The sequence below is a fragment of the Lynx canadensis genome, chromosome B2 (assembly GCF_007474595.2).
Source record: "Lynx canadensis isolate LIC74 chromosome B2, mLynCan4.pri.v2, whole genome shotgun sequence".
Lineage (NCBI taxonomy): Eukaryota > Metazoa > Chordata > Mammalia > Carnivora > Felidae > Lynx > Lynx canadensis.
This window is the reverse complement of record NC_044307.1, coordinates 50,925,669-50,953,628: the sequence shown is the minus strand read 5'-3', so window position 1 is coordinate 50,953,628 and position 27,960 is coordinate 50,925,669. Positions and strand designations below refer to the sequence as shown.

At 41.9% G+C, this 27,960-nt stretch overlaps 1 protein-coding gene across 1 annotated transcript; it reads left to right on the top strand.

The window, feature by feature from the left end:
• The first annotated feature begins 7,430 nt into the window (after positions 1-7,430).
• On the top strand, positions 7,431-24,169 carry GCM1 (glial cells missing transcription factor 1). Its single transcript, XM_030314565.1, has 5 exons — positions 7,431-7,630; positions 18,938-19,190; positions 20,232-20,344; positions 21,320-21,448; positions 23,212-24,169. The coding sequence occupies exons 1-5, from the start codon at positions 7,556-7,558 to the stop codon at positions 23,947-23,949; spliced, it is 1,308 nt and encodes a 435-aa protein (XP_030170425.1). The 5' UTR covers positions 7,431-7,555; the 3' UTR covers positions 23,950-24,169.
• The last annotated feature ends 3,791 nt before the right edge of the window (positions 24,170-27,960 follow it).

Here is a 27,960-nt window from a genome sequence, read left to right as displayed (position 1 = left end):
GGAGTGAAAGTGTATGTGGTATTTGTGGATCCTATAATTCCAAATAAGAGAAATGGAGTTGGCCACAGGCTTGCCTGAATGCAGGTCACATTCCTTGCTCTCCCTTTATCTATCTTCTTCTGCACAGAGAGAGAAGAGAATCCCAAGCTGGTTCTGCTCTGTTAGCACAGAGCCTGATGTGGGGCTCGATCCCATGAACCGTGAGATCATGACCTGAGTGGAAACCAAGAGTCTCCCCCATGTGTGTGCATGCTTAGCCAACTGAGCCACCGAGGCACCCCCATTGCTCAGATTTTGCCATGTGACAGCAGAGATATAGTCATACAGCTCTGAAGCCAGGCTTACAATTGCTGAAATGAAAGAGCAATCTCTCCACCTCTGACTTGGGAAATTCTAGGGAAGGATAGTGTAGGTCAGACTGGGTCCCGTGCTGGAAGGAACAGAAAACTCTGATGGACAGCCTTTGGGGGAAGAGCAGTTTCCTAAAAAATGGTGAGGTAAGGAGGCAAGGGATAGTTGATACCAGAAAGGGCTTGTGTGTCAAAGAGATTTACTCTACCATGAAGGGAATGCCTTTTAACATCATAGTTTTCTAGTTGATATTTCTCCTTTGACCAAGATCAAATTACTGATGCCAAGAGATTGGCTACTTCATGATATTGTAGAGATTGAGTTACTTAACCCCTCTGTGCCTCAGTTTCTCAGACTAATGTAGCTTAATAATACTGTATTTCATGAGGTCATTGTGAGGATTCAATGTTTAGAACAATGCTGGACATACAACAAGGGTTAAATAGATGGCTTAGTTCATGGTAGAGGGACCAGACAATGGGTGGAGCTAGGGCCTAGAACTTCTATTGAGATAAGGTAGGCACTGGGAGGATCGACAGAGTTGTAGATACTGGAAAAGTTCATTCATCTAGTACAGCAAGGTGTCTGAAGGCTATGAATTGGAAACCACAGGTGGTAGTCTAGGCAAGCAACTAGACCTTGAGGGTCTACTTTGAGGGTCTGGCATACTTGTCCTAAAGCAGAGGCAGTACAATACTGCTCTCTCCCTGGCCCTTTTTAAACATTTGGAAATATAGGGGTAGGAGGTTATGGTTGACATTGTGACTTGGATGTGTTTCTGGACTTTAGTGTCTAGGGAAACAGTATTTTTATGGGACAGTCCTATACAGAGAAGAACTATCATTTAAAAATGCCTAAAGCACCCCACCAATGAAAGAAACCAGAATGACCTCAGGAGGCAGGCCCCAGAGTGACCAGGAACGCAAGACAGAGGTACTGAGAAATCCAAGCTTCTGTGGTTGTGATCAGTCACCACGCAATAGGGCCTCTGGGCACCTGACTTTTAGAGCAGGATTCCTGTGTTCTGGGAGGAGACAGAGACTGAAAAGAGCGATGTGGAGCTCTGAGTATATGGGAGCAGAGACAAAGACTCCAGACTCTGAACAGCAGTGGATGGTTCATGTAGGACCATGGCCAGCGGGTTCATCTAAGTTCTGCCCCACCTCTGCCACCTCCATGCTTGTGAGATACCATTTGTGTAAGTCTTGATTAACTCCCCTGTTAAGGGGGTATAATGAGTATAGCATCTACCACATAGGGGTGCTGTAAGGATCAAGTTTTTAGCATGGCACCTGCCAACATTGTAAGAGTTCCATCAAGGGAAGCAGCGATGATTATTGTTGTCATTAATAACAATGACAGAGATCCATTTAGGAGAATCTGGCTAAAAAGGTGGGACGTTGGCCTTAAGAAGGTAGAAGTGCTGTTACCAATCTGGGACATTAGGTCACAGCCCAATCAGAGTGTGGAGACAGCTCCTCAGTTCCTTCCTGTGTCGGAGGAGGGTTGGTTATTGGGAGGAGGATAGATGTGATGTTGAAATGGGGTTCTAGCAGGTCATTGTGTGAGGAGACAGGAAGTGGAAGATACCAACTTCTCCGTAAAGAAACTAGCAGCTTAGCTGGGGGGCCAGGACTAAAACTCATGAAGAGTTCACAGAATAGTATGTACATATACTCTTACAATTCTGCAAAGTAATATCTATGTTTGGTTATGTATGTAGGGGAAAATAAAAGTCTGAAAGGACATGACCAAAATATTAACAGTGGGGATATCTAGGAGATGAGAACATGATTTTTTAAAAAAAGACTATGACTTTATTTTATAATTAGAAGAAGATATTAGTTGTAAGTGATCTAAGACAGCATGTCATTCAGTTAAGAGTTCTGGAACACCATAGAAACGAGGAACCATGCGTTCTAGAATAATATGGGAAGATCCATAAGGAGGTGGCATTTTGGGAGGTTCCTAAGGGATGGATAGGATTTAGACACGGATGGCAGAAGACCTAAGGGAGTAGATTATCATGATCGGTGTGCCAGTTACCAATTTATTTCCTCTTGGGTCTAAAAGCCATTCTTGGCCCTGCTTTGTGATTCTGGAACTGAACCATATAGACCTTTCTGTCTTGCCAGCTGGCACAGCAGTAGGCTTTGGGGATAGCATATTTGGGGATGTTGAAAGAACTCCCTGACCAGGAGAGACTGCAAAAAGCAGATCAAATTAGTAAGATAAAGCACTGGAAAATGTTTCAGGGTCCCAACCTCCAGGCAGAAGAGAAATTCATTCATGACCTGAAAGACTAGTGAGAAATCTTCTCAACATTGCCAAAGATTGCCACGCATCTTCCCAAGGATTTTGCCCTCTGGCCTGCTCATCCCTTCCTCCGCAGTCTGTCTTACATGGCCAGGACCTTCCTGACAGGCACCTACTTCTAATTCTGAGCACACTGCACTTTCCACACCACTTTACCTTTGCCCACAGTATTGCCGCTACCTGGAACATACTTTTCCATTCTTTGATGCCTTGACAAATATCTGTTTGTCCTTCAAAAGGCTGATCAGGCATCACAATGGTGGAAGAAGTTTCCCCAGATTACTTTCCCTCCAGCTTCATACCTTCCCCTTTGATCTTCTTTCTAGACTGCCTCTATACCATATGTTATCTTCGGCTTATTTAGTGTTATTATTCATCTTTTCCTCCATTAAACTTTTTTTTAATGTTTATTCATTTTTGAGAGAGAGTGTGAGCAGGAAAGGGTCATGGAGAGAGGGGGACAGATTGTCCGAAGCAGGATCTGAGCTGACAGTACCAAGGCCAACGTGGGGCTTGAGCTAAAGGAACCATGAGATCATGACCTGAGCTGAAGTCTCACGCCCAACCTACTGAGCCACCCAGGTGCCCCTCCACTATTAAACTTCTTCATGGCTTTAAATCTCCCTGAGCCTTGCAGACAGCCTGGGACATAGCAGGTGGGCTGAACTGACTTAGGCTCTGCCCAGATGGCTGAGGACATCTCTAGAAGGGAGAATGGTATTATTTTTTTAAAGTTTTTATTTATTTATTTTGAGAGAAAGCACTAGTGGGGGAGGGGCAGAGCGAGAGAGAATCCCAAGCAGGCTCCGCACTGACAACATGGAGCCCAAGGTGGGGCTCGATCTCACAAACTGTGAGATCATGACCTGAGCTGAAACCAAGAGTCAGATGCTCAACCGACTGAGCCACTGAGTTGCCCCAAGAATGGTATGATTTGAGAGGATTGGAACACTCAGAATTAGCGGGGGCATCATTGGTACGTATAAAATAGCATTTTAGCATTTCTGGCTTAGGAATGTTTGCAATCTAATATCTATCCCAGTAAGTTCCATTTGCATGATATTTTCCTACCTCTGTCTGTCTGTTCTCTCTCATACACAGGCAGGGGTAAGTGGTAGGAGAATTAGAATCTACTGTTAATCCATCTGCTTTGGGCCCAACCTATGAAATTATGAGCAGGAAAACACCTGTACTTCCTCATGAGGCTCTTTTCAATGCCCATTTCAGTTAAAATCCCCTTTTAACATAAAGGAGGGAAGAGTTTAGGGGTGAATTATAGGATATCCATCACAATTGGACTGGGGACAATTGGACTAGTTAAGTAACTCCCTGGATCTCTCTTCCCTATCTGATGACGTTGAGAGCATCTGGATTTTGATTGGACTGCTGCCAGAGCTCATTAGCATAGCGTACCTTGACCTGGATTAGGGAACAGCAGCTCCTGCGTAGAAAATGACCAGAAGCTGCTGGGACCTGAACCAGAGATGAGATTTTTATGACAGTGTTGGCTGCATCTCCAGAAGAAGTCAGAAGGTAAGGAAGCCACAAATCCTGCGGAGAGGTGAATGTAAGGAATGGGACCATAGGCACCCCATTCCTACTGAATTTCATTTGTTTTGCTTCCTTTGGTTCTCTGTAGAAATGATGAAATCTGAATACACATTGGCCCAACTTGTTTTAAAAAAGAAAAAAAAAGGAAGTCTTTACGATTTATTTTCTTTAATTCTGGAGGAAAACTGAGTTGAGTTGTTTATTTTTGAAAGGCTGCAGTCTTTACTATGTTTTGTTCTTAACTTTCAGGGAAATAGTAAATTAATGTTTGTTCATTTGGCAAAAATTTATATCTGAGAAAATCAAAGGAGCAATGTAGCTTTCATGCAGCAAGATTTGTTATTCCCCTCCCCTTAATTTATTTGTGTGTGTGTGTGTGTGTGTGTGTGTGTTAATTTATTTAGTTATTTTGAGAGAAAGTGAGAGAGAGAAAGGAAGGGGCAAAGAGAGAGGGAGAGATCAAGAGAGAGAGAAAGAGAGAGAGAAGGGAAGGGGCAGAGGGAGGGAGAGAGAGAATCCTAAACAGACTGTCAGCATAGAGCCTGACTTGGGGCTCAAACTCATGAACCGTGAGATCATGACCTGAGCCTAAACCAAGAGTCAGGTGCTTAACTAACTGATCCACCCAGGTGTCTCTACCCTCCCCTTAATTTAAAAACAAAAGAATTATGTCTATGTCGCATAGGCTGAAAATGCGACAATGCTTTAGAATTTTTGAGATATGAATCTTGTCATTCAAGGTGTTTTTTTTTTAAGATCAATCTATTCCAATTAGCTATAACAAATTTTAGACAATCTGAGTTACTGTTGTTGAAGTTTAAAGAGGTAAGCACATAAAACTGTTGCCATCACCTTTACACTTGATCTTTGTGTCTCACAGACTTGTTATTTAAATCTTCTGAATTCAAGTCTGTCTGTGTGTCAGCATTTCTTCGGTAACTCAATGTTTATTCCCCAAACATAGAATTTGATTTAAAACTCCTGGGGATTTAACCTTACAAAGCAGCGTTTAAAATGAAGGTGATTGGGGCACCTGGGTGGCTTGGTCGGTTAAGCGTCCAACTTCGGCTCAGGTCATGATCTCACGGTCTGTGAGTTCGAGCCCCGCATCGGGCTCTGTGCTGACCGCTCAGAGCCTGGAGCCTGTTTCAGATTCTGTATGTTCCTTTCTCTCTGCCCCTCCCCTGTTCATGCTCTGTCTCTCTGTCTCAAAAATAAATAAATGTTAAAAAAATTTTTTTTAAAATAAAATAAAATGAAGGTGATGGACTACATGCTCTTTGAGTCTTTGACCACTAGTTTATAGGTGAGTGTGGTAGGCGGGATAGGGAGAGAAGAGACCCCTATTAGCTTGTTATGTAATGGTTATATGTTCAGGTCAACAGTCTTCTCTATCCAGATACTTTCCCTCAGCGTATCTCAGTGATTGACAAGTATTGGGGTTATATAGTTTTTGTTTGTTTGTTTTGGTTTTGGTTTTTTTAGTTCTTTTTTTAAATTTAATTTTATTTTTTAATTTACATCCAAATTAGCATATAATGAAACAATGATTTCAGGAGTAGATTCCTTAATGCCCCTTACCCATTTAGCCCATCCCCCCCTCCCACAACCCCTCCAGTAACCCTCAGTTTGTTCTCCATATTTATGAGTCTCTTCTGTTTTGTCCCCCGGGTTCTATAGTTAAATAAAGGTACATAACTAAGGAACAGAGCTCATGAACTTCCTAAGGTGGAGACTATTAAACTTTTAGTTCAAGTTTACTATTAAGTTGTTTTATGTAACATCATTATGTCCCTTGCTTTTACAAGGGCACCAGCAGTGGAAGTGTCACACTTGTAAACATGTTTCACTTAGTGTTCTAATAAGCATATTTCATCTGCAAAATGATTAATTTTTCCTCAGAGTAGAACTCCCTTTCTTTTCTTCCTTCCTTCTTTACTTCCTTCTCTTTCTTTCTTTTTTTACCTTCTTTCCTTCTTTCCTTCCTTTCTTTTCTTTTTTTGTAAATCCTCTTTAACCAATTAGAAACTAGAGCGGTATTTCTAATGGGGGGGGGGAAGAAATGCAGTTTGCACAAACATTTTTGAATGTCTATCATTTACATAAATAATTTAATCAAAGTAAAGTGAGATAGAATTTTCTTGGAGCGGGGAGGGAAGCAGGAGATTGCTATCGGAAAGTCTTGAAGAGTGCTTTGAGTTATTGTAGAAACATTATTTTTAAGTAATAGTTCTCAAACAGTTTTGCCACCCAGGGGACATTTGGCAATGTCTGGAGACATTTTTGGTTGTCACAACAATGGGATGGGTTGCTACTAACACTTAATGGTCATAGACCGAGGATGCTGCTAAACATTCTTTTTTTCTTTTTTAATGTTTGTTTATTTTTGAGAAAGAGAGAGAGAGGGAGAGGAGAGAGCATGAGCGGGGGAGGGGCAGAGAAAGACAGACAGAAAATCCCAAGCAGGCTCCATACTGTCAGCGCAGAGCCTGACTCAGGGCTTTATCTCACAAACCATGACATCATGATGACCAGAGCCGAAATCAAGAGTCACAAGCTTAACCCACTGAGTCATCCAGGTGCCCCTGCTATTAAACATTCTACAATGTACAGGATAACCCCCCACAGCAAAGAATTATCAGGTCTAAAATGTCTTTAATGCCAAGGCTTTAGAGGAATCTGATGAGGATATCCATTGGTAATATTTGAAGATACAAAGTGCACACTGGATTTATTGAGGAGAGGAAAAATAATCTCTGTGGCAATTTAGATTTAAAAAATACTTCTAGATACCTTTGGTTGTGATGTTTCCCACTTGTAACTTGAACCACATGTTAGCTAATGTACAAAAGTGTATCCATGAAAATAACTCCAAGCCAGTTCTTCCTCCTGCCCCAGGTAATATGGGGGAAAAGGTTCTAGTCATTGGCTGCAGATGACAATGGTTGCTACTCAGGCTTTCCCAACCTAGAGACGTATAGCTGTGAGAAAGGAAGCCCACGCCTGAGGTGAAAACGATGATCATGGTGCTTCTGATTCCCCATGGTCAAACTTTATTTCAACAAGATACTAATGGCTTCTACATTGTTTTTATTTGTATGCTGGTGCTTGAAAAAATGTCAGTGAAACAGGTTTTTCTAGCAGGCAAGCACTGATTTTTATTTCTAACGGTCAGTGTTACTATCATTTATTTTTTAGTGTCAGGAATCAGTCTCCAGGTCTAAGCTGCTTGAATAAAGAGTGGACTGATCAAGTCTACGAAGCGCCTTTGAAAGCAAATCTCAACCACTTCTGCGGGAAGTTGGATAGACAGAAACCCGTGGGTGATCTGACTATCATGGAGCCTGAGGACTTTGATTCCGAGGAAAAAGAGATGTTAAGCTGGGATATTAATGATATGAAGCTGCCACAGGTATGTACTTGTTATAAGAATCTGCCTTCAGCATGTGGCTATAAAGCTGGACTCTTGACTTGCTAAGACCTAGAAGGAAATTGGTGAGCATCCAAGCTGGGGAAGTTCCTCTCCTGAAAGCTTCAGCTGGGCATCCAATTGAGGAATTTTAAGAGGGGAAGCCATGACCTATAATTTGAGTGGGTTTTGACTTATCAGGTTCCCCCCACACACATACACACACAATAGTTATAGACTGAAACAAAGAAAATGCAACTTCCTTTCTCTTTCAAAGTTGGCTTGGCTGATGTTGCCCCCAACTTAGCTAGCTAGTAGAATAAAATCTGTGATAAAGTATTTGCCCGTAGATTGACTCTGCAGAATACACAAGTTCTCATACAACCTTATTTGCTATAGTAATGATTTTAAATTAAATCTGTAACTGGAACGTCCAAATGATAGTGCTTTCATGGGATTTAGCAGCTCTTCTAGAACTTTTGTTGAGTAATACATGGTACATACATGCTGGGTGTTTTCCAGCGACAGAGTGACTTTCATTTCATATTTTCTGTACCTTCATTTTTGGCACTTAACTTTTTAATTCTTAATTTGGTGGAAAACATTAATTGTTTAAAACTGGTGCCTTTTCTGGCATTTGAAGGATGCTTTCCTTGGAGGTTGTTGGAAAGGGTGTTGGGAAGGTTGACTGGAGACCAGCAGTACCTTGTAATGAAAAGGTCAAGCTAGTCTTCCTGATTCCAGGGAACAAGAAATTTGGATTATCCCAAGTGGAGCAGAAAAAAATGAGGTTCCATAGTCTTGATTTATAACCATTCCAGATTTCGTTCTAATAAAGACTTCCACATCACTCCAAATTTCACTCTACTGAAGATTTTCTTTTGTTTCTGTTTTTTCCGTAAATTCCCCTCTCCATTACCTCTTGGTAGGTCTTGGAGGAGCTGGAAGACACAAAGTGTACCCTACTTTCCACTCATCTAAGGATGGTTAAATAAACCAGAGCTAAATCACATAAGTACCTATTGTAAGGATTTGTCCTTATGGTTTCTCTTAATGGTTTATGATTGTTGTAGCTGTTTTCGGGGAAACTTGAAAGTACATTTTAGTTATTTCTGGTTCAGGGACATATATTGATGCCTAGTCCTTTTCTTGATTTCTTGATTGTAGTTCACAAGTAGAAGGTGCGTGTCCTAAATATCAAGAGTGGAAGTAAGCAGATACATACAAAATTTACAGTGTCACATCCTAGAGCAGGGGTTTTAACGGGGCTGGAGAACCCTCTGAAATGGGAGGGAACACTGTGTACTAACATGCACTTTTTTTTCTGGGACAGAAGATCCATATGATTCATCAGATCTGTAGACAAAAGGAAGAACCACTTCTCTGGAGGGAAATTCAGGGCTCATAAAAGTTCATTTTCCCCCATGAATTTCCCAAAACAAAAACAGTCTCAGCTACTCAACACATTAAATTCAGAAATTCACAGCAAAAATACACATTCACTTTTGAAAATGTATCATTTATAGTTAATCAAAAAGTTTGATTACTCATGGAAATAACTCTGTGACCCTCAAGTGCCCTTGTAAATATGCCAGGGAAATGATTAAAAGTGCAAAATCTCTTAATATTTTCTAAGCAGAAACAACACCATCCCAATGTGGGTATGTGCTGGCTCTGGAATCCTATCAAGAACCAGCTGAAGTGAAAAATAAAAAGATTTCCAAGCAGATTAAGTTGTATATTTTGTGAGCATATCTGGAGGCTGAGCGGTTACATTGTGTAAACCAGGGTATGGAGACAAATGCCTGGCTTGGGATTCCAGTTCTGCCTCTTTTTTTAACCTGTAAAGCCTTAGGGAGTTGTTTACCTTTACTGAGACTCCCTTTCCCCTTCTGAAAATGAGGCAGTTGCACTCACTAGTCTCTTATAGAAGCTTTCAGTTCTAATGGTCTAGGATTCTGTGACCTGAGGTTAGGAAGTCAGCCTGCCCTCTAGAACTGGGGGCCCAGTGCTAACACAATGCCTGGCATGTTAACATGCCAGCAAATAACAAATGTGGAATTCATTAGCGAATGGCTCCACTGCTTAGAATCTGTGGGACTCTAAACAAATCGATTTTCTCAAGTCTCAGTTACCTGCTCGGTAAAAGGAAAAGAGTAATTCCTTATATACCTTGCCTCAGTCTCTAAAGTCTTTAGAGCAGTGTTTCCCAAAGTATGTTCTATAGAGTATAAGTGATGAGGTATTTTTGTGGGTATATAAAGAAAGAGAAAACAGAAACACTAGATTCAACAAAGTTAAACAGATTTCTTCGCTGCAGACTTGAAGACTTCCATCCATGCAATGGCAGTGCTCCCAAGGGGAGGCTGTGTTAGGCACTTTGGCCCTGACTTGTTTTTGGCCGTGGAGCCCTGCCAGAGAGTAATGTTCCTCATGTCACCTGTTTGGGCACAAAAAATGTGGTTTAAAGGATCAAATGCAATTGCTTGTCATTGTTATAGATTTCCCCAGTGTCATTCTTTGTCACATTCATACAAGGAATTTAGAATTTATTTTTCATAATTTTGTGTTCTTGCCAGAATGATTACTTCTGCAGTGTGTAGGCAAATTCCTATAACTTGTAGACCAATTTCTTTCCTGCTAATCTACTCACATGCTTCAAGTTTCAGGATGGTCACCTGAATGTTAATTGCATCTTCTGTTACCCTAAATTCCATGTCCCCTTGTACATCTCAGTTATGTCAAGATATATGGATTAAATTTTGGCAACAGTGAATGGTGACGTTCTCATTAGGACATCTAACATTTCCAAATGACTAGAATGTGGCAGACACTACAGCAGGCTCCAGGGATACAGAGGCCGTTAAGCTATGTTAACTTTCATGGAAGGGCTCATGATCATCTGGGCAAATGTAACAAGGTCCGTGCCTGAACGGAAAACCTAAGTCATACAGAAAAATGCTGGAGGTACTTGAAACAGGAAGTCTGTAATTCAGGGCCCCTTGGGCATGGGAAGCAAGGCAGAGATTCTGGCAAAGGGCTTTCTCTGGAGAAGCTGTAAAATGTAAAAGGATTAGGGCAGGGGAAGGAAGCAAACAGGACAGTCAGGGTAGAGCAGGTCACCAATGTCCGAAGGCTATTCAGCCTCTACAGTTGAGGGAGCTTGTGCATAGGCATTCGGCCAGGATGTTTGGGAAGTTACTGGCAGGAAAGGTGGCTTGGAAGCAGGCTATCCTAAGAGGATTCCATTGTTTTCTAGGAAGTGGGCAGCCACTAGGCTTTTGGGGCTGGACAGGATCATGATCAGATCCAGGGCTCAGAGTCCACTTGCCCTTGCTAAGTCATCTCTCCCCTCTATTTGTTTCATGTGTGCTTCCTTCTTTCAGCTGCATGTATGTCTTTATCAGTCTTCATTTCACTTGTTTCTGGTCGCTCCTCTAACTTGTGGTTATTTTTATACCATTTCGCCTTGCTCCAGCCCCCAGGGACCCAACCCAGAACGGCAGGCACTCAACTTACTCAAAAGCATGTGTAATGGTAATGTGATATACCAATTTTGCTTTCCTGTTTTATTTCTCCTTAAATTACATTTTTCATTTTAAAAGTTCAAATATAATTGCTTTAGGGTTTGCTTGGTCCAACCAGCAAATGTCTGGTGTTGGTTTAGTCTTACCTTCATTAAAAATGTTAATTACAAATTCCTGGAAAGTGGCACAATCTCATTAATACGACTCTAACACTTGACAGCCTTGAATACCTAGGAAAGTTCTTTTTATCTTTTTGTTGGTTGAAAATTGGGAAGGGAATCACTTCTTTTGCTTCCTAAGTAGTAGCCACTTCAGCAGGGTGCCAGTTTCTGTGAGCACAAATACAGGGTGTTCCAGTGGCACCACAGCAGACAAACCCTGAATCATTTTGTTCCTATGCAGGGGCAGTGTTCAGATTAAACCTGTGACCAAGGGTGCCTGGCTGGCTCAATTGGTAAAGCATGCAGATTTCGATATCAGGGTAGTGTGTTCAATCCCCACATTGGGTATAGAGCTTACTTTACTTTTTCTATTTTTTTTCATTCATAACTTTTCACTTGGGTCTTTTTTTTTTCTAAATATAATTTATTGTCAAGTTACCTAACGTACAGTGTATACAATGTGCTCTTGGTTTCATGAGTAGATTTCCATGATTCATTGCTTACATACAACACCCAGTGCTCATCCCAAGTGCCCTCCTCAATGCCTATCACCCATTCTCCCCTCCCTGCCATCAACCCTCAGTTTGTTCTCTGCATTTAAGGGTCTCTTATGGTTTCCCTCCCTCTCTGTTTTTATCTTATTTTTCCTTCCCTTCCCCTATGTTCATCTGTTGTGTTTCTTAAATTCCACATATGAGTGAAATCATAGGATATTTGTCTTATTTCACTTAGCATAATACCCTCCAGTTCCATCCATGTTGTTGCAAATGGCAAGATTTCATAATATATATATATATATACATATATATATATGTATATATGATATGTACATCCATTCATCAGTTGATGGACATTTAGGCTCTTTCCATAATTTAGCTATTATTGATAGTGCTGCTGTAAACATTGGGATGCATGTTAGAACTTACTTTAAAAAAAAAATCCGGGGCGCCTGGGTGGCTCAGTCGGCTAAGCGTCCAACATCAGCTCAGGTCACAATCTCGCAGTTCGTGGGTTCAAGCCCCGCGTGGGGCTCTGTGCTGACAGCTCAGAGCCTGGAACCTGTTTCAGATTCTGTGTCTCCCTCTCTCTCTGACCCACCCTGTTCATGCTCTATCTCTCTCTGTCTCAAAAATAAATAAACGTTAAAAAAAAAAAAAAATCCATGGCCAAAGACACACAAAGTCATTAACTCACAAAATCGCAAGGTTTAAGTACATTCTTTCATAGAGAAAAGATTTTTAAAAAATATACATAGGCTAAACATAAATACAGGCCAACCTAAAACCTAGTGAGTCAACCACAAAAAAAAGCCATGTCTTCAGTTAGTTAATTCCTGGACCATGATTTTAGCCAGCAAGTTTGTCTTCGCCTTAAGCTAGTAAGCAAAGGTGAACCTTTGAGCTCTTTCAGTGAATTCATGTGGCTTAGTGTAATCACAATAAGCCAGTAATCGTAATCAAATGTGTCTTGGTGCTAAAGAAGCTAACAGGTAAACCAGATTCAGGATCTCTTGTCAATTATTATCTGCCTGCATGATCAGGCATTGTTGGTCTGACAGGGCCACCTGTGACTTTGTCCTCCTTGCTGGTGTTCTCCTTGATCTATGCTGGGCCCCCTTGGTCATCGAATCCCCACTGCTGGAGCCAATTCTGCCATCCCGTGCTTCTGGTGTGATGGGGATAGCAACATTACTGCATCTGTGGTAGGAGAAACTCTTCTCTGGGTGCCTTCCAGAAGGTCCCTTGCTTAGTCAGGTAGAGTAGAAAAGGGAAGGAAGAAGAGAAGAGAGAGGTAGGTGATGAAGAATATGGAAAGTGGGGTACTCTGGCCCACCTTAGTGTTGTCCAAGCAAATAAGGAAATTTTTGTTTTGAGTTTTGTCCCTTTAACGAAGGTAGGAAATTGCAGTGTTAGCCTAAGAAGTTATTTGTGAGCTAACTCGAAAAAATTTTGTTGAGTTGAATTTCTTCCTTTCATAACACTTGAAGTTTGGTTTCCAGTTGGCCAGAAGAGCTAAGTTCCTGAAAAGTTGTATGTAAATCAAAATGCTGGTCAAATTTTTTTTTCCCTGTGTTCCATAAGTAACATCTAATTTTTTCACTCTTACCTGATTTGCTTAAAGGCATATCTGTTTGCTATCCCTGTTTTATTTGTAAACATTAATGATAAAGAATTAAGCTATGAGGAGGCTGGGTGGCTCAATTGGTTGAGCATCTGACTCTTGATTTCACCTCAGGTCATGATCTTATGGTTGTGAGACCGAGCCCCGGTTCAGGCTCCATGCTGTACATAGAGCCTGCTTAAGATTCTCTCTCTCCCTCTCTCTCTGCCCCTTCCCACTTGCATATGCAAGTTTGTGCATGCTCTCTCAAAATAAAATAAACTTTAAAAAAAGAATTAAGCTAATCTTAGCATTAAAGAAAATCTGCAGATAATTGCTTTATATGAGAGTGGATTATATTCTAAGTGAAATCTATTTTAATGTAAGTAACAACATGATAATGTAGGTGTTTTGATGCCTTATTTCAGAATTTTGGTTTTAATTTTATTAGTTTTATATAATAGTATATATTTAATTCTTAAGGGACTCTATTAGAACTAAGTAGTTAAACTAAGCAGAAAGAGGAAGGATGGGTGCTCCAGAATTACATGGAGTTGCAAAGATTTTTAGTGAGAGGATTAGATCTCTTAGTAAAAAAGTTAGAGAAGTCATAGAAATGTTAGTTAAACCCCCAGTGATGTTACCCATGAGATTATAAAATATAAATTACTTAGATTTACATGTTGGAAACCTTAAGAGTATTCCCTTTAAATTATAAACTTCTTAACCAAGAGGAAAAACAAAGAGTTACTCATGAAAAGTTAGAAATTAAAATAAACAGATGTCTTGAAAAGAAGAAAATATTTTATGGAGATTTGCTAAACAAGATTAAGAAATGATTATTCTTTCTTTTTAAATTTTACCTGTCTGGTGCCTTAAATTTACAAGGCTTTCAGAGATCACTATCATTCATTTGACACCCGAGTTCCTTTGAATTATTGGAATCTGGGTTTTGTCTTAATTTCCACGTCCACTAAGCATCCGACTCAAAAGACGGGGCATAGAGAGTAGCTTGATACGAATACATTTACTCCTAGTAATTTTCTCAAGTCCATACATTGTCAGAATTATTACTGCATTACTGATGAAACTGGAAAAGTAGGCTGTCAGTGGAGAGGCTATCAGGGGGGAAAAAAAAAGCTTAAAAGATAGTCAAATGTAGAGGCACCTGGCTGACTCAGTCAGAAGAGCCTGTGACTCTTGATCTCCAGGTCATGGGTTTGAGCACCACATTGAGTGTAGAGATTACAAAAACAAAACCAAAAAACCTTAAAAAATGAAAAGATGGGGCTGCTGAGTGGCTCAATCAGTGGAGAGTTCCACTCTTGATTTTGGCTTAAGTCATCATCTTCCAGTTCTCAAGTTTAAGCCCTGTGTTGGGCCCCTGAGCTGACAAGCACAGGGCCAGCTTGAGATTCTTTCTCCCCGTCTCTCTCTGTTTCTCCCCTGCTCTCATGCTCGCTCTCTCTCTCTCTCTCTCTCAAAATAAATAAATAAACTTAAAAAAAAGTGTTTAAAAAAAAAGTCAAATGTAGAAAATACCGTAAGCTCTAAAACCTCAACAATGTCAAAATAATTGAAAACACACAGTGTTCTCCAGCTACAAAGGAATCAAACTAGAAATTAATAGCAAAAGGAAATAGGAAAATCTGCAAATACATGGCAACTAAGCAATATATTTCTAAATAATCCATAAGTCAAAGAGGAAGCTTCCAAGAGAGATACATTAAACTGACCTGGGGGGAAATACAGTGGAGATCATTTCTTCCTCCGAACATCTGAGACACTTGTACGTATAAGTTCCCCCTCCTGGTTTGTGGGGTTTATGGTGCTGACCAGCCTGCAGGGGCCACTCACCTTTAAAATGAAAATCTCCATTTTTCTACAAGTTTGCTTTGCCCTTTTCTCTGCTACCCTGACTGTTGTGCTTTGTGTTTGAGTAATTTAAATTCACCAGTAGATCTTTATAGTCCAAATTGTTAAAGATCCACATCTGAATGTTTTTTTAAAAGTTCATTTCAGAGAGAGAGAGAGAGAGAGAGAGAGAGAGAGAGAGAAAGAGAGAGAGAAAGAGAGAGAATCCCAAGCAGGCTCCGAGCTGATAGTGCAGAGCCCAACCTGGGGGCTCCATCCCACAAACTGTGAGATCATGACCTGAGCTGAAAGCAAGAGTCAAACACTCTGAGCCACCCAGGTGCCCTCATATTTTAATGTTTTAACCAGAATTTTTATTACTTCAGAAGATAAATACTATGTGTTCTGTGGTATTACTGTGACCACAGAAAACAAGAGGGCATTGTTTAGAGCCTTGGGTTAGAAGGAAGAGAAGGGGTGGGGGGTAGAACAAGCTGGAGTGGGGCTGCCTGAGGTGAAACTTACTTAGCTCAGAATTACCAGAGAATTGGGGGAGGGGAGGAAAGACCTGGAAAAAGCTCACAGTCCATTCTGCACCTTAGCCTGGGCATGAGTGTTTTCTGGAAGCTCTGTTGTGGAGCAGAGGGGACTCTCTGAACACCACACTGCCTTCTCCTTGCACAGCTTCCTGTTCCCACACCACGACAGGTACAGTGTGGCACAGGAAGGGCTCACCTGTGCCGTTCTGAGAAAGAAGGCTGTGGAAGAAGTTGTGCCACTAAAGCTTTTGCTTTATAGGGGCTTGGATGCCCATCTTGCATTTGGCTTGGCAAAGTTGAAAGCAGGAAGTGACATCTCTGTGGGTCTTCTCTCTCCTGAAAGTCAGTGGCTCTTACAACAACACTGCTTGTGGCCTCAGATCTAGTAAAGTAATAGCTAAAATTGATACAGAACTTGCTATGCTCCAGGCACTGTTTCAAATGCTTTGTGTATGGTAACTCATTCAATCTCATAACATCCCTATGAGGTGGGTACTCCTGTTCCCTCTGTTTTACAGAGCAGGATGTGGAGGCACGGAGAGGACAAGGAACTTTGTTAAGACTTCACAAGGCTGTCTGCCTCACAGGTTTTTTTTTTTTAATTTTTTTTCTACATTTATTTATTTTTGAGAGACAGAGACAGCGTGAGCAGGGGAGGGGCAGAGAGAGAAGGAGACACAGAATCCAGAACAGGCTCCAGGCTCCAAGCTGTCAGCACAGAGCCCAACTCGGGGCTCAAACCCACGAACCGTGAAATCATGATCTGAGCTGAAGTTGGACGCTTAACCGACTGAGCCACCCAGGCGCCCCTGCCTCACAGGTCTTAACCAGGAATTAGGAAACATCCTGTAATGGGCCAGACAGTCTCGGCTGTGACTACTTGACTCTACCGTGGTAGTGTGAAAGTATCCACAGACAACACTTAAATGGATGAACATAGCCGTGTTCTAATAAAACTTTATTTACAAAAACAGATAGTGGGCTGGATTTGACCCATGGACCCTAGGTTGCAGACCCCAGCTCTTAACTGTTAAGTAGCACTACACCTCATGTACATGAAACCTCTCATTTATGTTTCCTCAGATTCCTGTCCTTTCCCATGACATTCCATTCAAATGGCAACTGTCATTTTAGGAAACTTACAGTTTACAACACATCTGCTCTTCGCAGTATTTTTTGAAGAATGTTTTATCACTGTCCAAAGAGTTTATTTATTTATTTATTTTGAAAGAGACCAAGTGGGGGAGGAGCAGGGAAAGAGATGGACAGAGAGAAAGCCCCAAGCAGGTTCTGCACTGATAGCACAGAGCCCAACGTGGGGCTCAACTCACGTACCATGAGATCGTGATCTGAGCCGAGATCAAGAGTTGGACACTCAATCAACTGAGGCACCCAGGCACCCCTCACTGTCTCCATTTTAGAAAAGAGCAAAATGAGGCTTCAGAGACAAAGTCACTTGCCCAGGGTCTTGTGTTACGAAGTTCTTTGGCATGTTCTAAACTTGAGATCTAACTCAGTAAACACCAACTTTCCCATGCTGCCCTTCCATTCTAATGTTGATGTTCGCTTTTTTCCTTCTAAAATGCTTTTTTCTCATAGTCTATTTTGTGCTTTCTTGTTGGGGAATCAAAGGAGAAGCACCCTGTCTTCTTGTGAACCTTATAGAATCTTCTCTCTGAGCTTTTAGATTCTTCTTGATGAAAAGTCTTATATCATGCCAGGTCTCTGAGGGCTTTGGGATGGACACAATCTAAGCTTGAGTATAGAGACTACTTAATGATTGTCATTCTTTTTTTTTAATATTAAATTTATTGTCAAATTGGTTTTCATACAACACCCAGTGCTCATCCCAACAGGTGCCCTCCTCAGTACCCATCACCTACTCTCCCCTCCCTCCCACCCCCCATCAACCCTCAGTTTATTCTCAGTTTTTAAAAGTCTTTTATGTTTTGATTGTCATTCTTAAGAACTAGGAGGGATCTGTCAAATGCAGGATCTATGCACCAAAGGGCCAAAGGAATGTGAGGCTCAGCATCAGTGACTAACATTTATTTAGAATGTAATCCATGGTTGGTGCTGTGCTTAGTATTTTTATATATTATCATCTTCTCAGAACCACTCTTGAGGTAGGCAGGTCTCATTATCCTTCTGCAGATGAAGAAACAGAAGCAGAGAAAGCCCAACAACATATGCTATAAGGATTGAATGTAATGTCTCTCTGACCTTTTTGAGGAGAGCTTAGATGTTCATGTATCGGAAATACTGCCAGTGGCTGGGCAATAAACAGAAGTTTCCAGCCAAAGTAAACTCTTCCTTATTCCTCTGCCTTGTTTGAGGCCCATGGATATGCTAGCAGAGAAAAAGGAAGACAATCTCCCCAGGAGAGACAGCAGCTCTCAGAACCCTCCCTAACCAGGCCTCCTCAGTTTTCCCAATGCTTATCTCTGGTGCCTTTGCCTAAACCCTTAGCATTCCCAATAAGGTATCTACAGTGTGGTATGAGACATTATCTCACTACCCTGCCACGATGTTTTCCACCGTGATTGTGTAAGAGCACAAAAATATTACTTCACCCTCAAAAATTCTTTGTTTTTAATGTTTATTTATTTATTTTTGAGAGAGAGCACAAGCAGGAGAGGGACAGAGAGAGAAGGAGACACAGAATCTGAAGCAGGCTCTATGCTCCAGGCTCCGAGCTGTCAGCACAGAGCCCGACACAGGGCTCGAACTCACAAACCATGAGATTATGACCTGAGCCAGAGTCAGATGCTTAACCAACTGAACCACCCAGAAACCCCTCACCCTCAAAAATTCTTAGTGGGAAATGGTCAGTTAAGTCTTATCACCAAGTTCTAGAGAAACATCAGTGGGGTAGAATTCAGGGGAAGCCGGGAGACTTCCAACTTCCGAAATTACAACTCATTTTGGTCCAGGGAGCAAGTCTTCTGTAGACACAGCATCTTCTGTTCCTGCCGCCGCGCTGTGCCCAGATCCTGCCGTCAGAACGAAACCCTGGTTGGTCTTTGCCAAAGGTCTCTCGGCAGCTCTCGGTGCCAAACCATCTTCGCATCTATGAACAGTTGTGTTTTCTCGCTTAAAATACAGCAACATTGTTTGTGTTTCTGTCAGAACGTGAAAAAGACCGACTGGTTCCAGGAGTGGCCAGATTCCTACGAGAAGCACATCTACAGCTCAGAGGACAGGAATGCGCAGCGGCACCTGAGCAGCTGGGCCATGCGCAACACCAACAACCACAACTCGCGTATCCTCAAGAAGTCCTGCCTGGGCGTGGTGGTGTGCAGCCGAGACTGCTCTGCCGAGGAGGGGCGCAAAATCTACCTGAGACCGGCCATCTGCGACAAAGCCCGGCAGAAGCAGCAGAGTGAGTAGGGTCCCCTGGCAGAGTGAGGAAGCTGACATCCACTTAGGAGGCTCCTCCCCAGAGGCCAGCACATCCCGGCACATCCCAGCACATCCCGAGGGGTGTGGAGTGTGTGGAGACCAAGGTTGTTCCTTATGTAGAACACATTATGGAGAGCCAACCAGCCTCCTCAACCCCCAGTATCTGCCCCACGGATCTGCCGTGCCCAGAGCACCCACCAGTAAAACTGCTCCACTGGGTCAAGGCACCTGACTCCAGGCCTCTGTTACAAAGCAGACGTGTCACTTCAGGGGCAGACGTGAGTTCATCGTGCACCCACAGAAAGTTTAGGTGAAAGTTGTTCGCCACACTTGCCATCTTGGGGAATGGGGCCGAAGATGAACTCAGTGAATGCTTCGATCTGGAGTGGGAGCGGCAGGGCTAAGTTTGGGATGAGACTCCATTCCATGTGCTTTAGATCCATGCCATAATCCCGTTTGCTTGGTTTTTCTTTATCGTGTTCCTGGGATTTTGAAGCAGGTACGTTCAGCATTCCCTGTGTCTTGCCCAGTTCAGCCCCCAAGTTACCTCACGTTCTGTCCTTGTAATTTGTCTTTAAAACCTGCTCTCAGGAAAGGATCTGCTATCAGTCATTTACACTTTAATGAAAATTTCGTGGCTGTGCTCTTTCTCTCCTGTGACTTTGCTCCTTGACCCTTAATTCTAATTATGAAGTGAAAGAATTCTTTCCTCTTCTCTACCAAGAATTTCAAGTATCAGTAAATAAGTAGGGAGGGATTTTCTGCTCAAAGAGCTCTCCCCTGATCTGTGAAATACCCTGCTGTGGAAGAAACTGCTTCCTTTTCCCCCTGTGTGAGACCTGGGCTGGGACACTTCAATGGCCAGGCCTCCTAGGGTCGGGGTAATGCCCAGGAGGGGATGAAAGCTCATAAAGCTGTGCCCACCTATATTCTCTGCCATCCTGGAATCAGGCCTGCACTGCTAGAGTCACACAGACCCAGGAGTCGGTTGACATGGCCTCCCTCCTCTGCTCTCTTACAGGGAAACGCTGTCCCAACTGTGATGGGCCTCTCAAGCTGATTCCTTGCCGAGGCCATGGGGGCTTCCCGGTCACCAACTTCTGGAGGCACGATGGGCGCTTCATATTTTTCCAGGTTGGACTGGATTTAGAGTGAGGAGATGCCATTTCTCTTTCATTCAAGAAATGTGTACAGAGCACAGGGAGAAGTTTCGTACAGGAGGTGGACGGGTGGACGAGAGCCTGTACCAAGCCTGAGGCCCACGCTGGGCAAGCAGATGTCTGTACCCATACCTCAGCAGACGCACCATGTACCAGGGAGCCAGCTGACTCTGCCTCGGGCTTCTTGGGGGAGGCAGCTGTCAGTACTCCTATCCCACTCGGGCTAGCGCAGCGCAGGGGCATGCAGTCGGCTTCAACAGACCCGAGGTCGAATACCAGCTCTGACCTCTAACCGACTCTGTAAACCTAAACATGTTACTTTGCTCCCTAAGCCCACAGTTTTACATAAAATGTGGATGTTAAGAAGGACTTTACGGGGGGCGGTGGTGTAAACAGGATAGAGCGTGGCCTCTGATGGCAGACTGCCTGGGTGTCAGGATCAGTGTCCCTGCAGAAAGAGAATGTCCTGATTTGCTAGGGTGTCACCAGCCATTTTTAACAGCCAGCTCACAGAATTCCTGAAGGCCCTAGAGCTGGCTCCCCACTTGCTAAGGAGGTTGCCTGGCTGGTATAGTTTCTCCATGCTTCAGTTTCCTACTCTGTGAGTGAGGGACAGTAATAATGGTGGTAATACTAATGTGCTTGAAGGTAAAATGAGATCATGTGTTTGTGACCGCATCCTCTACGTACCATAGGAAGCACTTAGAAAGTGGCCCTTGTGATCATTGTGGATATGACTTGGCCAGGTGTGCAAGAGGCACCATGGGAGGAAGGGGCACCATGACCAAAGGCAGGCAGGAAAGCACATGGTGGATTTAAGAGGTCTCATCAGTCTCATGACAGTCATCAATGGCAACAATGCCCCGTCAGGTGGCAGGGCACAGGATAAGCCTTTATAGACCATGAAGTACAATCTTGTTATTTATTTTACCTCCCTGTCTCCTATAAGTCAAAGGGAGAACACGATCATCCCAAGCCAGAAACCAAGTTGGAAGCTGAGGCAAGAAGAGCAATGAAGAGGGCACAGACGGCATCCTCCTCTGTCTCCTTAAAGCTGAAGGGGAGCCCAGAGACAAAGGTAACATGTCCCCCTATTTGTTCAAAACGTACAACTCACCACCCATGTGGTGGGAGCAATAGATGTCCCTGGTCCCTTCCCACCTACCAATGAAGTCAAAATCATACTATCCAGCTCATCTACAAACTAGCATCCACCAAACAAATGGAATCTGGGGGTTTCCTCTTAATTTCTACCATCTTTGTGGTATGTTCTCAAATGTTCATTAAATTCCATATATTTTTAGAATCATCGTCCCCACTACAATTGAAAAAAGAGATTTGGATTAGTATTTAACCTATATTTGGCACTTTATCTTTCGGTTCTATCAGAAAGGAACCTAAAATGATCTCCACAAAATAATTAGCCTTGTGTTTAGAATTTTTCCCCCAAATTTCCATTCTTCCCCTAAATAGAATATTTCCTCAGCACATTGTCTCAAGATGAAAAACCCACTGTTCTGAAAATAATGGCCATCTGGAGGGTTGGAGTGGGAAAGCCAAACTGTGGAGTGAAGTCTGTGGGTCTGTGGGCATCATACCATAGGTTTGTGGGTATGTCTGCCTCACAGTGGTGCTAATTCCTGTATTTTACTACTGCTCAGGGCTCTACATGTCTTTTCATGAGAACAGAGATGGAGTCAGTCCATCCCTAGAGGTTGTAAATGTGTCTCACATAGGAAAAAATTGTCATTTGAGTCTGTAGGGAAATGTGAGTCCTTGAAACCAAATGGCTGGTCCCTTGTCCCTTCTCCAAGCCATGGGACAGGTTGAAGGACATTTCCTCCCAGTCGCTCTGGCTGGTCATGGTCTCTCCACCTCTACCCTCTTGTTACATAAACAAAAGGATAACTTAATTCTCAACCAGGTTCTTTTCCTGTGACTTACTGGAAGGTAGTACACTTCCTTCATTTATAAAAATAAATTTACTACTTATATATTCTACAGGTCCTATTTATGATTCAACAAAATTCCCATGAGTTCAGAGAAAAATCTTGAAGGAAAAAAATAAATAACCCTAGTCTCTCAGACTGGAAACAACACTAAAATACAGGGAAGTCAAGGAGGGAAGTGATATGTGTGTGTGTGTGTGTGTGTGTGTGTGTGTGTGTGTGAGAGAGAGAGAGAGAGAGAGAGAGAGAGAGAGAGAGATATCCCCTGAGAGTTATACTGAGTATAATATAAATCTTTGAAGCCATGATTTGATTCTTCTTAAATAGTCTCTTGCAAGTTCCTCACAAAGGCAGTTAGAATATCAGATTTGTGCTTGAGGATGAAACATTTTATTTTTTTATGATTTTTTTTCAATGTTTATTTTTGAGAGCAAGAGAAGAGAGTGTGAGCAGGGGAGGGGCAGAGAGAGAGGGAGACACAGAATCCGAAGCAGGCTCCAGCCTCTCAGCCGTCAGCACAGAGACCGACATGGGGTTCGAGCTCACAAACTGTGAGATCATGACCTGAGCTGAAGTTGAACACTTAACCAACTGAGCCACTCAGGCGCCCTGAGGATGAAACATTTTAAACACACTCACTCTCCTCAGAGTAAAAGGAGTAAGAGTAATTCGACTCTTACTGGTTAGTAGGCTTTAGAGTGGAAATGGAAGAAGCTTCTTTCAGGCTTTAAGTAGTTGTGGTAAGACACCCCTGTGCATTTGTGCTTCAAGTAAGTGAGGAATGAGGAAAATCGGACGGAGCACTGATTTGTGTGGAGTAACTCTGGGTGCCTGTGGTAGTTGTGTCAATTTGCTTAACTTATTAATGTGAGCTTTTCACTTTCCTTTCTAGTCTCTTCCAGGTGAAACACAAAGTTGGGGAAGTTTACCTTTAACTTGGTCTATCCAGGAAGGCATCCAATTGCCTGGTAGTTACGGTGGACGTTTAATAGCTAACACTCCCCAGCAGAAGTCACTGAATGATTCCTTATTCTTCTCCAAGAGTTATTGTTTGGGGGGAACCACTGATCTGGTAGACCCTGCTTCTACCTTGGGCCCCACTAAACTCTATGAGAAATGCAAATTGTCCAGTAGTTGGATTTATAATAGTGGGGACCTGCTTCATCCTGTTTCTGGAGTCTTCTCTGACTACGATGATCGGCAAACGTGGAATAAAAACACTGCTTTGGGGAGAAATTCTCTTAATGACAATCGTTGTCCCAATTATCCTTTTGCTTTGACCAGCTGGCCTTATGATTTCTCCCCTTCTCAGAACTCTTCAGAACCCTTTTCCCAGCAGATTCCCGTGGAACCACCTGCAGCCGAAAGTAGCTGTCACCCACTGTGGCCAAATCCAGGGGGTGATCTTTACGAAGAGAAGGTGCATGTGGATTTTAACAGCTGCTACCCTTCCACCACATGCCACTCACGTCAGGAAGACCCCTTTCTCCTCACCTATACCCCCCACCCCCACCACCAATATTCATTGACAGGCAAGAGCAGTGAGTGGGATTTTAATGAAGAAATGAGGGGCATGGGTTTGGATCACTACAATAATGAGATGCTTCTAAACCTCTGTCCTTTAAGATGATCCAAATAGAAATCCTGGGACACTACTAGCAGGAATGTAATTTAGTGCAGACGCTGTGGAAAACAGTTACAGAGGTTCCTCAGAAAACTAAAAGTAGAACTACCATGCGATCCAGCTATTTTCCTTGTAGGTGTGTATCCACAGGAACTGAAATCCTTATCTCAAAGAGGCACCTGCACTCCCATGTTCACTGCAACATTATTCACGATAACCAAAGTACAGAAACAACCTAAGTGTCCATCAACAGATGAATGGATAAAGAAAATATGGTGTATACACACACACACACACACACACACACACACACACACACACATATTCAATCGACTATTATTCAGCCACACAAAAGTGAGCAAATCCTACCATTTGGGATGACATGGATGGACCTTGAGGGCATTATGCTAAGTGAAATCAGTCAGACAGAAAAAGACAAATACTGTATGATCTCACTTACACGTGGAATATAAAAAAATAAATGCAGACTCCTAGAAACAGATCAGATTGGTGGGGGATGAGAGGTGGGGGGTAAAATTCAGTGAAGGAGATCAAAGGATACAAACTTCCAGTTTCCAGATAAACTAAGTTCTGGGGATGTAATGTACAACATGATGACTCTGGTTAATAGTACCGTATCGTTGTATATTGGAAAGCTGCTAAGAGAGTGGATCTTAAATGTTCTTATCACAAGGGAAACAATATTTGTAACTATGTGAAGCAATGGATATTAAGTAAGCTTCTTGTGGTGAAAATTTGGCGGTAATACATATATCGGGTCATTATGTTGTACATCTTAAACCTATACAATGTTATATGTTAATTGTATCTCAATAAAACTGGAAGAAAAGAAAAAGGTGACCCAGATTTTTTACAACCATTCAAAATAACTGTTTTAGTAAATTGCTGAAAGAATTTATTTGGGAAAGAGTTTTCAAAAACATAACCACACATAAATTGAAATTATGACAACAAGCAGAAGGCACAACTTCCTTCTTCACACAAGGAATTTGGGTCCTCCTCCATTCCAGTCTTCCCATGCTTAGTGAGGAACTCGTCCCATCTGTGGAAGGAAATGGCCTCTGCTTTTTTTTCTCCCCCACATTACATGGGGTTCTCGGCACCTCTGCTGCCTTAACTGTTACATTTTCATTGTCCTTGAATCCTATCAAACAGCAGAGATGTGAAAAGCCCACCTACCTAGGAACTCACATATGCCTTCTTGAAAACTGAGGATGAAGCAACAGAGATTAAGGGTAAAAGAGCTTCGGAGGTGTAGAAAGATGAAGATTCTACCACTGAGGTATTTAATGCTTTGTCTAGTATTGTGGGATTCGTTCATGAAATATGTGTTTTCTGGTTGATTTCTAAGACTTGTCAAGACAAGGAGTATGAACTAATTGCATCTAAGACCATGAGCAGCAAGACTAAACAGCCATAGGAAGAAAAATCCCCATGGGGCCAAATGGCCTCTTGCTCTTCTGTCCCCACTGCCTTCCCCTTCCGTGAAGGCTTAGATTTTGTCTTATTTACCTTCGTTTTTATAGGGCCTAACCAGTGCCAAGTTCATGATACGTGCTTGAGAAATGCTTTCTTAGTAAAGTCCTTATGTAATTAACATGGCCATGGTTGGCCCCCTGTATCTGGATGCCAGTTCCTCTTCTTTGCTAAAGTATTTTATAGTGAAAGATGAGCCTGGACATAGAATCTGGAAAGAACTGTGCAATAAACAAATATTTTCCAAAATTAATTTGCATTGCTATTTGAATGATAACCAATGGACATAATACAAAATTTGGTTCCCGGTCTCCTCCTTAAGGGAATATTGACTCATTTCTTGTCTGTTCTTCCAGATATATATATATAGAGAGAGAGACAGAGACAGAGACAGAGAGACAGAGAGAGAGACAGAGAGAGAGAGAGAATCATACCAGGTTCATTGCTAGCATGTCTCTTGTCATTTGGGGACACAATCTGGACATCAGGTCCTTATAAGCACATAGGACCACAGTTGCCTCATTTTTAATGGTACAGAATACATTACATGACTGTATTATAGTTAATTTAAATAGTCCCCTATTAGTAGACATTTAGATTGGGTTGAATCTACTTTATTTTTTGTCCAAGTGCATAAAACTTGCATGTTCAGTTTAGCAGAGTTCTAAAGCAAATTCTTATACAAGCACTCTCCAGGTCGAGAAATAGAACTTCCTGCTAGTTCGGTAAATCAAGGTCCCCTGGTTGCAGCCCCCAATCTCACCCACTCCTGATCTTAAACCCCTTCCTGCATCCTGAAGGTAATTGCTGGAATGACTTTTTATATTTTTACTGCCTTTGCATGACTATTAAAGAACAGTTTGGTTTTGTCTTTTGGGGGGAACTTAACAAATAGAATCATATGGGAGACTGTAAAAAAAAGTATTGAAATATAACATACGTACAGAAGAGTGCACAAATCATAGTCTACAGCTCAATAAATCACAAGCACACACAAATCTAGCCATCACCTGGTTAGCATATATTCTGCTCAATATTGTGTCCGTAAGAATCAGATTGTTGTGTGTAGTTGTAGCTGGTTATTTCACTGCTACATTACATTTATTTATTTTTTCTTTTTGGAAGTTTTATTTTTTAAAAGGTTTTTTTTTTTAATTTTATTTATTTATTTTGAGAAAGAGAGAGAGAGCACAAGCAGGTGAGGGGCACAAGCAGGTGAGAAAAGGAGAGACAGAATCCCAAACAGGCTCTGCACCATCAGCACAAAGCCTGATGCAGGTCTCGAAACTACGAACTGCGAAATCATGACCTGAGTTGAGATCAAGAGTCAGACGTTTAACCGACTCAACCACCCAGGTGCCCCACATTTATTTTAAGTTTTTTTATTTAAGAAATCTCTACACTCAATGTGGGGCTCAAACTTGACCCTAAGATAAAGAGCCACATGGTAAGCCAGCCAGGTGCTCCTCAATTTATTTTTATTTCACCCCAAATGTCTTTTTCCCATGCTCTAAAATAAGGTGTCTGCTTGCTAAAAATTTTGGCTCAAAATTCTTTGAGAAAGTAGTGTGTCATGAAATTCAGCTCCTCTCTGAGATTTCCAGGATTTTGTATCTCTTCATCCTGCATGGTCCTTGAGTATATACAACCACTGGATCTGAGAGTTTGAGCTAAGTTTAAAGGTCACTTGTGCAACAAGTGTCTGAAGACACAAGAATCTCTCTTACTATTTGCCAAACAAAAGTTTACCCAGCATGTTTTCATTGCTTTGCAGAGAAGGGAGTTTCTTTTCTTTAGAGCATAATCACCAAATAAAAACAATAGACTTAAAATGCACTTTAATGTACCTTGAATGTTCTGATTTTCCTTGTTTTTCAAAGGGAGAATTCGTATTCTTATTGTTCCACCTCTGAGCAGGGATGGAGTAGATTAGTGTGTGGGTTTAACTTTTTTTTTTTTAACTGGGATATAATTGACCCTACCATATTAGTTTTAGCTACACGACATAATGATTTGGTATTTGTATATATTGTGAAATGATCCCCGCCATAAGTCAACATCCATCATCACACAGGGTTACAAGTTTTTTTCTTGTGATGAGAAGTTATAAGATCTACTCTCTTAGCAACTTGCAAATATATAGTTTCATTTTATCTCCTGTGCATGTTTAACTTTAGCAGAAACTGCCAAACTGTTTTTATAAAATGGCTATATCATTTTGCATTCTCACCAGTAATGTACATGAGTTCCCGTTGCTTCTTGACCCAGTCTTTTAAATTTTAGCCATTCTAATAGGTAGGTAGTGCTATTTCAGTGTGGTCTTAATTTGCATTTTCCCTGATGATGTATGATGTTGAACTTCTTTTTGTATGCTTATTTGCCATTTGTATATCCTCTTTGGTAAAGTGTCTATTCAAAACTTTTGTCCACTTTTTTTTTAATGTTTATTTATTTTTGAGACAGAGAAAGAGTGTGAGAACAAGTGGGGGGAGGGGCAGAGAGAGAGAGGGAGACACAGAA